Here is a 12,428-nt window from a genome sequence, read left to right as displayed (position 1 = left end):
CTGAACTATTTGGATGAATATTTTTTATTTTATGAGAAGCAGTATAATGCATTCGTCCTAAATTAGTGTCGCTTTGATTTTTTTTAACGTTTGACCATTCGTTTTATTGATAAATTAGTACAAATGTAAAAAAGATAAGTCATACTTAAAGTGCTTTTGATAATAAAGCAAGTCAAAAAAATAAATAATAATTTCATGATTTTTTAATAAGACAAATGATCAAAAGTTACAAACTAAAAACTTAAAGCGACAAGTATTTTGGGACGGAGGTAGTAGCAACAAGACTAAAGATTGGGTTGGAGTGAAAAAACAACAATTGACCTCCGGTGAAAATTAATCAGTCTGTTAATTACAACCATTGACTCAGTAGTATTATATTTAACCAATTAACCAGTTTGTTAGCTAAGCTAGTTGCCGGAATTCATGCAGAATTACAGATGCAGTAAGAGTAGAGATATCACGGAAGTGGATTTTTGTCTCTCCCGGAGGCACCCGTCGTTTTGTGTATAACATTTAAAAATTATTCAAAAAAAATTAAAAATTTATCAAGATTGTCGACGTTTGATGTCACAATTCCGGTATTTGCATAGTATGGGGATCGTTGGTACTAGGATATACGTGAGACTGAGATAAAAGAGATGGAGACATGGATTTTTATACAATGTTCGGGCCCCTGAATTGTCAGGTAATAACCCTACATCCCGTTGGCCGAAGCCGGTATTGCTCTTATTCACCATAATCACACCAGTACAATATTTGGGGTAGCCTATCTAACTGTTGTCGGCATGGCGGTCTGAAGGTCTGACTCGTGGTCGACAACAGGGTAGTCTTCCTTCTCGAATCCGTGCCCGGCGAGATCAGAGACATCGCTAGATCCCTACGGCCGGCCTCTGAAGGTACCAGATAGGGTCGATCTAGGCATATCTCTGATGTCGATATCCGGCGACTTGTCTTGGCGTATGTTGGCTTGTATGTTGTGGCTTATGTTGTTCCGTGTATGTTATGGTGGGTGTTGATTGTCCCCCATCTCATCGTATAGGGCCTTGTATTTATACCCATAGGTGTTCCCTTGTACAAGTAGAACTAGAGAAACAAATATGGATACAATCTAAGTAGTCCTTATCGTTTCCATGTAGAACTCTAGTTGTCTTTTCTTATCCGGAACTCCTCCTATATCCGCAGGTTGTTTCCGTATAATTCCTTTGATTCAAAGGGGCCCTAAAAGGATTCTTAACATGAGGTAGAACCTCATGTTAAATTTCCTCCAAAACTTGCATGGGAATAGGTATTCCATAGGAATTTTATGGGATTACATAGGATTCATTCATTTGATTCAAAGGGATATATAGGAAAAATACCTATAGGAATAAAATCCTTTAAAATTCCTATGAATTTCCTTTCAATCAAAGAGGCCTAAATATTTAAACATTAATGTTTAGAATAAGATTCGATTAAAACGTTAGATCGATTTAGTCAAAGAACAAACAAAAATGATAAAGTAATTGCTAATCATTGTATTAGTAAATTACTAATTTACCCATAATAATACTGGTAGAAAGCAGCGGAGCATCACTCTTTTCATAAATAAGTAAGTTTAAATTTCACCTCCACACATTGTAAAAAAATTACTACGAATATACACATGCTATTAGTTGAAATTTAATTTATTCGTCTTGTCATAATTTGTAGATATTGAATGTGAGTTATATTTATGAAGTGATATATGGTATATTAATCTATTTTGTTATAAAATATTATAACTATTTAAGTGATATGAAAAGAGAAGGTGGTGTCGTCTCGAGAGAAGGTGATATGAAAAGAGAAGTTTCCATTCTCGGAGCGATTCCGAGCGAATGAGAGCTAAAATAGCTGGTCGATCATTCAACCTCCATTTTGCCAACTAAATCTAGCTAGCTGATCGTTCGTTTCTTCTGTTTATTTTCCCCAACACAATCCATCCGTACTTATAATCGTACGTGCAGCCATACACAACGTGGACTATATACCAACCTTGGCAACGCATAATGAAGAGCTTGCGAGCCATCAAGTAAAATTAAAGGCGATCGATATGTCCACGCATCATGCACGTGCATATATATGCATCCATCAGCAAGAATACGTTTTTTTTTTTTTGTTCTTGTTGTTACCTGTTGCAGTTCGTGATCAGTAAGGGCAGCACCGTCGTTGTACCCCCCATCTGGACACGATCGCCAGCTGCTCGCCCACCCTGTCGGAGGCGAGGAAGAAGAGCAGCAACGCCGGCAGAGCGGCGCCGGCGAGGAACGACACGACGTGGCTCCGGTTGATCGTCATGATGCTGCCTCCCAATCTCAACCCCATATATATCTCGATCTCTCTTTGAAACTCTAACCAAATGTGGCTGGCTGATCGATCGTGATGAACAGATAAGAGAGAGAGAGAGAGAGAGAGAGAGAGAGAGAGAGAGAGAGAGAGAGAGAGAGAGAGAGAGAGAGAGAGAGAGAGAGAGAGAGAGAGAGAGGGCGCAATAAGAAGCTTGGCAATTGTCTCCCTGCAAATATGTTTCGTCTCTGTTTCGTGCATGGTAGCTGGGTTGATTGACCAGGCCATGGATTACTTTGTCAAAAGATTTTTGTGATTGATCAACAAGGCGACTCCATCATCCTGCATGCCGTTTCGCTAGCTAGGCGGCACGTTACGCAACTGCGTCAGCGTGTGCATGTATTTCTTCATTACAATATATATACCCGTCATTAACCCAAGCAAGGCCGCACACATTTCCTATCCCTTTTTTTTTCTAAAATGCTGGAGTTCTATTTATTCGAACTGTCCAAGATTTGTAACATCACTCCCTTATTTTCTAAAAATGCACATAGTTTACCAGCTTAATTATAAACTACATATTGTGAAAGTATTTCTTACACGTGAACCTAAGAATATAAATTTTATGACGTTAAACTATATAAGTTTCTAAATTTATCCTGGAAGCAAAAGAAAAAATTATAGTAGTTCCTTTTAGAGTAAACAATATATATATGAGTTGGAGTACTATTTTCTGCACGTGTATTTTGGTCTGTTTATACCATCAGAAGAACAGTGGCGGAGGCCCCCCCTCCCAATAAACTATTAGAATCCCCTTTAAGACATCCTAAAATTTAAATCCATATATCTATTGTAGGGGGGTTAAAATAGACTTTATCTGAGATTGTTATAAGGCCCAAAAGGCTGAGGAGCCCCCACTATAACTTTATCCTGGCTCCGCCACTGAGAAGAAGAAACAAGTAGCTTCCGGTTCAGACTTGTGCTAAATATTATTTTGACAAAAAAAATATAAATGTTGGGAAAGTACGCGTACATAAAGAGTCAAAACCTGCAACTGTGACACATTCAACCACATTGACAGATTGGAGCAAAACCCTTGATAATCCACGGCTAATTATTAACCTATGTATAGAATAATTAATCTTTGACCATTCCCGGACTTCATGGTCAGTGCCGTTTCAACGACGCCTTGCACTTGGCCGGGAACGTCCACCTGAACTTGTTGGCACCCTTCTTCTCCGGCGACGTCAGGCCGGCCGTGTAGTTCTTCCAGTCGGCGAGCACGTTCTTGAGGTCGAGCACCTTGTTCTCCAGCCCGACGCAGCAGTTGGCGTGCACCGTGCACACCCTGCCGGCGTCGGGGCGGTACTCGCAGAAGCCGGCGAAGACCGCCGTGTCCAGGAACGTCGAGGAGGTAGCAGTGGGGGTGGACGGCCTTGCAGCGGCGGAAGCCGCCGGCGTCGACGGCGACGACGAGGACGTGGTCGAGGAGGTGGGCGATGCCGTCGCCGTTGTGGAAGCTGTCACGGAAGAGGTCGAGGAGGGAGCCCGGCGCCGCCCACGCGTCGTTCACCGACGTGATGATCACCGTCTTGTCCTCCATGGCCACCTCCGGCAGCAGCTCCGCCAGGCCGGGGAATTTCTCCTGCGCATGTCGCAGATTTGCCACGACGACACGTAGCGCACGGATGGTCAAGTTGGGTCAACGCAATATGGAGAATTTTTTTCCTTTAGAAAATAACCGAAATCCCGAGTAGCGGCCCAGTTGTGGCCCTATAAACCTAGAGCCTACACTGCCGAAGAAACCTGGACTAAATGCAAGGCCCGCACAAACTCTCTGCTTGTTCAATTACAACACAAAAAAGATCGGTTTCCCCCCTTTTTTTTTGACAAGTAGGAATAAACATTTTTTTTGCGAGGGGAATAAACATTTTCTACTTGGGTTGAAAAGAATTGGATTTTACAAATAACCATATTTATAGTTGGTATTTGGTACCCACTAACTCTAAGCTCAATATACAGGTATGGCATATTATCACCCACTAATAATTATTATCTATTGTATTTTAAATCTCATATAAATATGACATATTATTTATAATTTTCTTGTATTTTTAGAACTCAACATTATGTAATAGAATAAAATCCCGGTCTTTGCTCAACGAGGTACAACCAAATTCACGCAAACTAGCGCACATAAACAAGTCTTAAAAAACCCACCAGCAAAAGCTTAAGGAAACACGAGCTAATAATCGCTCACACGTGTAGTTTTTATTAGTTTAATGTTCTCATCACACATTCCTAGTTTAGCCCATAACCAAAGCTATGTCAAATCATCATCTCTACATTGTTTTCATGAAATATATACGTTCTATTTTGCAGGACACACATTCATTCACATATCTTGCAGGAAATAAAGCGCGAAGTATGAAATGCTTTTATACAACACGGGTGTAAAGTGCAAACGGTGTAGCAAAGGATGATTATATTGCCCGTAAGGCCGTAACTCCGTAAGTGTAACATGTTAACATCAATAATGTTAAAAAGAATGAAATCACAAAATTCCAGCAACAATACTAATCTGCACAGAGCTTTTTTCCCCACTGTAACAGCAGAGATAAAATCGATCAAACCTTTTCTGCTGGGGCAGGTGCTGAGCCATCGACGCCTGTGAGGTCACCACCTTCTCGAGCAGTAGCACGGCCACCGATCACGAGAGCTCCATTGCCCAAGCTCGATATGGTGGGCAGCCGCTCGCTCACCCGGTCGGAGGCGAGGAAGAAGAGCAGCACGGTGGGCAGAACAGCTCCTAGGAGGAAGGAGGTCAGGTGATGGTAATAATGGCCACTCATGTTGCCAAGCGCCAACAACCCAGGAGGGAAGTACATGGGGAACAGAGCTCCAATATATACGGAAGCAAATGCTATTATTCATCTGATATCTCTGTTCTAAAATTTTAGAGAATTTTGATCATCTAGTTACAGGGTCAAAATCTCCTATGTTTTTTTTTAAAAAATCTCTTATGTTTTCCTATATTTTTTAAATAAAAAGCCTCTTATATTCGAAGACAGAGTGTAGTACTTATTAGATATACAAGTACATCAATATTAATTTTAAAGTATGGCGTTTGATCATTTGTTTTAATTAAATTTATTAAATGAAGTATTATTTATCTTGTTATGATTTATTTTATTATTAAAGATACTTTAAACATGACTTAGAATTTCTTTCATATCTGTACATTCAGAATTTCTTTCATATTTATACATTACTTTTCTATAAAACGGATGAATTGTCAAATATAACGTCCAAAGGTCAATATCGCTGTATAATTAAAAACAGAGCAGGGTTCCTTCCAAACGACGACCAGATCGGGGACTTAATTTCTCGAGTGCACATTTGACTTGGAAATTTTGCCTTTGAGTGAAGTGTCAATCTGTTTTCTCCAGAATGAACAGTATCTTTGAGTGCTGATCCCGTAACACGGCTCGGTATTTTTCAATGGTGGTCTCGACTTACTCTGAAACCGGTTATACAATTATCTGACACGTGGCCCTGGATTCGCCAACAAACGCTTCGAAGCTAAGCGTGAAAGAAAAAAAATGAGTAGTTTACATGTATATACAGCGTCGATCTCCCGGATCACGGGCGTAGTTCTGGAGCCTAGCGCTTGAAGCGTAAGATCTCCTTAAGAAAAAAAAATAGTGCCCAAGTATGTACATGTAGACTGTAGTATTATCCGGAACGCGCACGTCAATATATTATCCTCCATTTTCAAATAAATGTTAGTAGTAACTCCTAAATGATCAAACTAAGACGAACAAAAGTTCCATATAGGATGGAATAAACTTTAACAATACACTAGTATAATTTTGTAGTTTTATTTTTTTGCGGAAAAAGAGTGATAGAATTTTAGAAATAATCAATGTTCGGCGTAAGTTATTTAAAAACAGAGGAGGGCATGGGTCTACTTAAAAAAAGTTGTTTTGTTTTTATTAAAAATATTAGTATATTTTTTTTATAAACTTGATGGAACTTAAAAAAGCTTAATTAAGAAAAAAAATCAAATGAATTATAATATGAACTGATTGAGTAATTTAAAATGGAGGAGGGCATGGGCGGACTTACCTTTCATATTTGAAAGATCTATCAAATGACAAATCAATTTATCAGCAAATTAGCTGCATCATATGTCATCTTTTCAATACTACAAACAGCGCAACAGCTATCAATTCCTTCTCGTTTGCTAGTCTCCCTGAATTACAGGCGCCGCCGCGGCGGCGCGCCACACCGGCCGCCGGCCCGGACTCATCCCCTCTTGTCCGGCGTCCCGCACTTGGCCGGGACGCTCCACCCGGCGCGGCGGTCGCCGCCACCGCCGCCGCTCTTCTTCTTCCTCCCCTCCGGCGGCGCAGGGCTCGTGTAGTTCGCCCACTGGTCGAGCGCGCTCCTCAGGTCATGGAGCTTGTTGCCGAGGCCGACGCAGCAGTTGGCGTGCATGGTGCACGCCCTCGCCATGTCGTTGCGGAAGAGCTGGCAGAAGCCGCCGAACACGGCGGTGTCGAGGAAGCGGACGCGCACGCCGAGGCCGGCGGCGAGCTCGTGCTTGATGTAGTTGAAGATGTTCTGCTCGTGGTTCGGCGGGTACCTCGCCCGCGCCGCCCGCCACCGCCGCAGCATCTCCACTGTCCGGTTCGTCGACTTCACGTGGTAGAACCCGGTGTTGGGCCAGTTGCTCAGGTCGTCGCCATCGCCGTTGAACACGTCGCACGACGTCGTCATGTCGGCGTACACCCCGATGTGCCGGAACGGGTCCCTGAACCACAAGATATCCACGTCCTACAACACGAAATCATCATCGCACCATTAGCTGAATCGATCGATCTTTGAGTTCCTGATTAGAAGAGGAAACTGATACATCTTGCTAATTTTTCACGAACACGTAAAATGATTGCATGTCAATATATTAGAAGAAAAGAGTTATAATTATACAACGCAATTAGCCAAACCGGCTTATGCCAGGGGAAAGGAGAAAAAGTAAAATAAAAAGTTGAAGCTTAGAAAACGATACATCTTAGCGAGGTTGATTTGATCATTACCGTGAAGAGGAAGTTGTAGCCGAGCTCGAGGACGCGTTGCTGGAGGGAGAGCTTGGTCCAGACGAGCTCGACGTAGGCCTCGCTCATGAAGTTGTTGGCCGAGCTGAGGTTCATGGTGTCCACCTTGAGGTGGTAGCAGTGAGGGTGCACAGCGCGGCAGTGGTGGAACGCGGCGGGGTCGACGGCGACGACGAGGACGTGGTCGAGGAGGTGGGCGATCTTCTCGCCGGCGGCGAAGCTCTCGCGGAAGAGGACGAGGAGGGAGTTTGGCCGCGCGAACGCCTCGTTCACCGACGTGATGATCACCGTCCTGTCGTCGGTTGCCACCTTGGGCAGAAGCTCAGCTAAATCTGCAAAACTTGACTGGAATATTGAAATCCAAATTAAGGGTGTCGATTGGAGATGTAAAAAAGGATAAATTCTTTTGAAGTGTAGCTATTCACTTCCTAAATGAGAACTGCAGTACAATTTTTGAATCAATATTTGAGTGTTCAGAGTTTCTTCAGAACAGTACTTGTGTGTTCAGATTATATAGGCATCATGTCTACGTGGAGCAAGATACTGTTTTGCTGGATCGGAGTAAATCTCTATTTGTTTTCTTGATAATGGATTATATAACCCCACCTCTTCATCCTAAATGAATGTACACGGCTAACAGTTCATTTCTAGGAAGTAGGATCATGACTGTTTTAATGAGCTAGCTAACTGTGTTTTGTGAAGGGAAGTACTGTACTGAATCTTTTCAGCACTATTTGAGAGGTGGCATATTCACATATATATGATGAAAGCATCATTATTCTTATTAAGCACAAAAAAATGACTATTTGAAGTGGTTTCCGTACGTTCCTGCAAAACTGAACTGAAATCAACCTCACTTTATACTTATTTATACAGTATTATATAAGCTCTAAAAGAAGGTAAGGACTAAATATGTACGTTGATCTTTTCTTTTTCTGTGATTTTGTCACATGTGAATGTTGTCTGTGGAATAAAATCTGGATCTTTAATGGTAATCGGAATAACATCATTGTTTTCCCTTTTTGTCAATGCACATAAATGTTGCATTACTCCTTTCTCCTACTCAACAATTGTCACATATGCCATTTGTTTTTCTATTTTTCTGCTAATTATCAAATACGCAATACCTATCTCGAGAAAAAACGATGATGCGCCTCTTGTTTTAACAGGCCTAGATTATAATAATATGTGTTAACTATAGTCGTATCAGAAATATGATCAATAGACCATGATTATAATCATACCGATCATGAGACATAAACAATACAGCTACGCTCTATAATATAGCCGTACGATTGCGCGGGCTTTTCCGTTACTTTTGAAGATATAATACAATTTTCTAACCGTTAGATGTGATCAAAGATTCGTGTTTCCCTTCTTAAAGAAAGCCTTTCTTTTGCCGCGCAAATCTAATGGTTCGAAAAATTGTACTTATGGTTCCTCTTCATAAATAAACATTTTTTCTGCTTAAGCAAAGACAAGATATAAGATTTAATCATTTGGGGCTGTAAGAAACATGGTATATGAAACTGAAGATTGCAGATTGCTACTGTCATGAACTAACACAGAAGTACAGAACCATACAACAGAGCACAAAATTAAACAGAACAAAGAAAAAGAAAAAAAACATCACCATACATATCGAGATCGAGTACAAAAGCATTATTACCTCGTTGGAATTACCGCTGGTACCAGTAACTTCTTCTGATATGCGAGAAGAAGCGATTCCAATCTGACTGCAGTTGCAGACTTCCGCCGCCGCCGGCATCTCCGGCGATCCCCCCGTGTTGGCGAGCACGCATAGCAGGACCAGGACAAGGGTGGCCGCGAGCCACAGCTCGAAGAGGAAGACGAAGAAGCGGCGGAGATTGCCCTTGATCTCCATGGCGACGCGCCGCGGAGAGCAAAACTCTTCAGCAAAAAAGAGTTGGAGAAAGGGCAGAATAGACGCGCAAAGCCTGGGATTTTTTTTATAGGGCGTTTTTATGAACTTGGCAGAATACAGCTAATGATGATACAGGTTAATTATATATATGGGATAGAAACTTACAACTATCTTCTATGGTTTGTAGTAACGTATGTCCCATATTGTGAATCAAGCTGGCTTTTAAATGCTTATCGATCAGGATTTTTTTTCTTCAATGCATTGTATATTTACACCTTTCCTCGATGAAAAGTTGAAAACCGTTGTTCTCTATAACATTATTTTCTGCTAATTATCAAGTGCGTGACACCTATCATTCTTTTAGGAAAATTACTGTGTGATACCTATCATTAGTCCAAGAAAAATCTAAGACGACTACTCTGATTATTCTGATGCCCCTATATTATAACGGCATGAACAAACTATAGAAAAAAGGTTATCTAGTTTTCAGACACCTAAAAATATTTACAAATTTAAAGCTTTTTGACAATATAGATCACGACTAAAGTATATTAACCTAATATTCTTCTTTTCCTTTTTCCATGGTCGCAGCGCACGTCTCCGACCACTAGATCTTGAGCTCGCGCATGAGGCCACCTCCCTACCTTGCAGTGCCTCTTCCATGTGCCTCGCCCTACGCCAGGGCCGATGAGGCCCGCTAGATGACCCACTCTTCCTCCTTCCCCACTATTCCCGAAGCCAAAGTGGTGGTGAGGTGCCCCCGCCTTCTTCCTCATCTTTGGTGGCTCATGCCGCCGCGACCACCTTTACCTCCACATCCACCTCCACTCATAAGTTCTAACCACTTTTGATCTCATGTCACAACCGCCGACCTTGCCCTCCCTCTCCCTGCCTTCTCCGATGCTATGGCTTTGGCTCTACCGCCTCCCCTACCATCCCTCTAAGCCCAACCCCCTTCGCCTCCTCCCTTCAACCCCCTTCGATTTTTGGGATAACCAAAAAATAAATCTCATTGGCTTAGCTATTGCGGTCGTTTATTGCCATCGATTAGGGTTGCATGCACTATGTCACGCCCCGAACTAGTCCCGACCGAAACTAGCCCGTGACGCTCCAAATTAACCTGTTAATCGATACCAGTCCCAGGAAACAGTGCTGGTATCACAGGGAGACAGAATATCACAGCAACAGAGGTCTCTTTATTATAGAGTAGATGTACAGTCATGTTGGGCTGCGGACAGATCCCGAGCTCACAACTGCATTACAAAAGGAAAGCGGAAGCCAGGACTTGGACCAATCAACACAGGCGCGACTTGGGAACTAGGCCGAAACCCTAAAACTCATCGTAGCCGGCTTGCTCCTGGAAGAACTCCTCATCAGCAGGATCCGCTTCATCTTCTTCAGCAACTGGGGGGGATTATTTATATAGAGCAAGGGTGAGTATGGGAGTACTCAGTAAGCCAAGGGAAGTAAGTGTTTAATGCAGGCTTCAAAGAAAGGCTGTTGTTTTTGCAATTGATTTTATTTGAGCTCTTTTCTAAAAACAACTAAGTGAGTGCTTCTCAAACGACACGGGTGAGACAGTGCGTCTCGTCCGGTCGGAGTATGTGCAATGTATCAGTCTTTAGAATTTAAACAAGGTTGGCACCCGGCCAACAGCTTTTTCAACGGCCACCCGGGCCAACAACTTTTCAAACGGCCACCCGGGCCAACAACTTTTCAAACGGCCACCCGGGCCTAGCTGATCCCATCAGCTGCAGATTTTTCAAACACCGAACCCCTTTTCACACAGCAATTTCACAAGCAGTAGTCAAACCAAACTACGCTAGGAATCACCTCACATCCGCCCATGACCGTGGGCACGGCTGTTCGAACAGTTTGTTAACCTCTGTAGAGGGGGTACACTTTACCCACACGACATTACTAACCCGGATCACCCAGCCCGTGGGGATCAGCCACGTCGGGAGACCTCCAAGCTTTCATGACAAGGCATTTCCAAAGCCGACACAGGTTTACCATATGCCGACGAGAGGGGTCCCAGACCAACAACAGGTTAGGTCCCAGACCATATTGTGCCAGGAAGCCCAGGGGTCCTCCCCGACACCACCCCGGCGAATCCACATGTCTCTCGGCATCAAGGCTCCCCTGATAAGTTAGTTACTCAGCCAGGGGTGTCCCATTCCACCCATGTGGTCGTACTTGTCTTATGTTTGGATGAAATTACAAGGAATCGGTCCTTAAGTGCGAGAGCGGGAAACCGTACACCCGGTACGTTTCCCGGTCCGCGGTTTTGGAAATTCATTTAGTTCGCAAGCACCGACCCAGGTGTCGGGTTTTCCAAGTCTTTTGTAAAACTCCAGTTTTACCCAAGTTGTTACTCAGATTTTAAGTTTGAAGGCGACCGTCGATACTGGCACAGGGTGCACGAATATCGAGGCGCAACTGGATGGTTACAAGGGGACATGGTATAGCAATTAACAATGGAAGGATCAAATGCAACAAGTTAGGTAGGTCTGCCAATCTGCCTTGCAGACGGAACAACAGATTAAGTGCAATCCTATCAATGCATAATATTTTGCAAGCAATATAATTAGATTTCAAATATAGGCTCAAGATGTTCAAAGGTGGCTTGCCTTGCTCGAGATCTGGAGCTTGATCCTCGAAATCCTCGCACTGCGGGTCTTCGGGCTCCGAAACTATACGCAAAACGGGACAACTGAACAAACGGCGAAAATAAAGCCCTATTAATGACCTCTAAGCGTGCCATTAGATAGATCTCGAGATTTGAGAAATTTTGGAATTTGAACGGAGTCAAACGGATTTACGGTTGGGAAGATATTGAATTTCTAAGATTATTGGATTTTTGGTCTAAAGGTTGGAAAAGAAAAGAAAAGAAAAAGGGAGAGGGAGGGAATATAGACTTCCCTCGGGCGGCTAGGGCGCGGCCCGATAGAAAGGGCAGCTAGGGCGCGGCCCGAGAGAAAGGGCGGCTCGGCCGAGCTTAACGGGCCGGCCGGCCCAAGAAGGTGGCCCAAGGCGGCCCAAGACGCGCGCGCGCGGGAGGGAGGAGAGAGAGAGCCGGTGGACCGGGCTCACCATGCGCGGTCCCGGGTGGGACCCGCTTGTCA

The 12,428-nt window shown here is 43.3% G+C and overlaps 2 protein-coding genes across 2 annotated transcripts; both read right to left on the bottom strand.

The window, feature by feature from the left end:
* Positions 1–3,418: 3,418 nt before the first annotated feature.
* LOC136355512 (uncharacterized) lies at positions 3,419–5,153 on the bottom strand. The gene is made up of 2 exons (XM_066308192.1): positions 4,935–5,153; positions 3,419–3,946 (listed from the first exon to the last, which is right to left on the bottom strand). Exons 1-2 carry the CDS (start codon positions 5,151–5,153, stop codon positions 3,419–3,421), a joined length of 747 nt encoding a protein of 248 aa, XP_066164289.1.
* Positions 5,154–6,416: 1,263 nt separating this feature from the next.
* On the bottom strand, positions 6,417–9,370 carry LOC4327745 (uncharacterized protein At4g15970). The gene is made up of 3 exons (XM_066306298.1): positions 9,088–9,370; positions 7,401–7,763; positions 6,417–7,140 (listed from the first exon to the last, which is right to left on the bottom strand). The coding sequence occupies exons 1-3, from the start codon at positions 9,301–9,303 to the stop codon at positions 6,610–6,612; spliced, it is 1,110 nt and encodes a 369-aa protein (XP_066162395.1). The 5' UTR covers positions 9,304–9,370; the 3' UTR covers positions 6,417–6,609.
* Positions 9,371–12,428: the final 3,058 nt, after the last annotated feature.

The sequence above is a fragment of the Oryza sativa genome, chromosome 1 (genome assembly GCF_034140825.1).
Source record: "Oryza sativa Japonica Group chromosome 1, ASM3414082v1".
In the NCBI taxonomy this organism is placed as follows: domain Eukaryota; kingdom Viridiplantae; phylum Streptophyta; class Magnoliopsida; order Poales; family Poaceae; genus Oryza; species Oryza sativa.
The sequence above is the reverse complement of the archived record's forward strand: the minus strand, read 5'-3'. Positions and strand labels throughout refer to the sequence as shown.

What these genes read in the sequence shown, in the direction of transcription:
- LOC136355512 (XM_066308192.1), bottom strand. Translation starts at nt 5,153, where the DNA reads ATGAGTGGCCATTATTACCATCACCTGACCTCCTTCCTCCTAGGAGCT. An exon ending in CACCTGCCCCAGCAGAAAAG is followed by an intron (nt 3,947 to 4,934) that starts GTTTGATCGATT and finishes CGACATGCGCAG; the next exon opens with GAGAAATTCCCCGGCCTGGC.
- LOC4327745 (XM_066306298.1), bottom strand. Translation starts at nt 9,303, where the DNA reads ATGGAGATCAAGGGCAATCTCCGCCGCTTCTTCGTCTTCCTCTTCGAG. An exon ending in CCAGCGGTAATTCCAACGAG is followed by an intron (nt 7,764 to 9,087) that starts GTAATAATGCTT and finishes TCAATATTCCAG; the next exon opens with TCAAGTTTTGCAGATTTAGC. An exon ending in GCTACAACTTCCTCTTCACG is followed by an intron (nt 7,141 to 7,400) that starts GTAATGATCAAA and finishes TTCGTGTTGTAG; the next exon opens with GACGTGGATATCTTGTGGTT.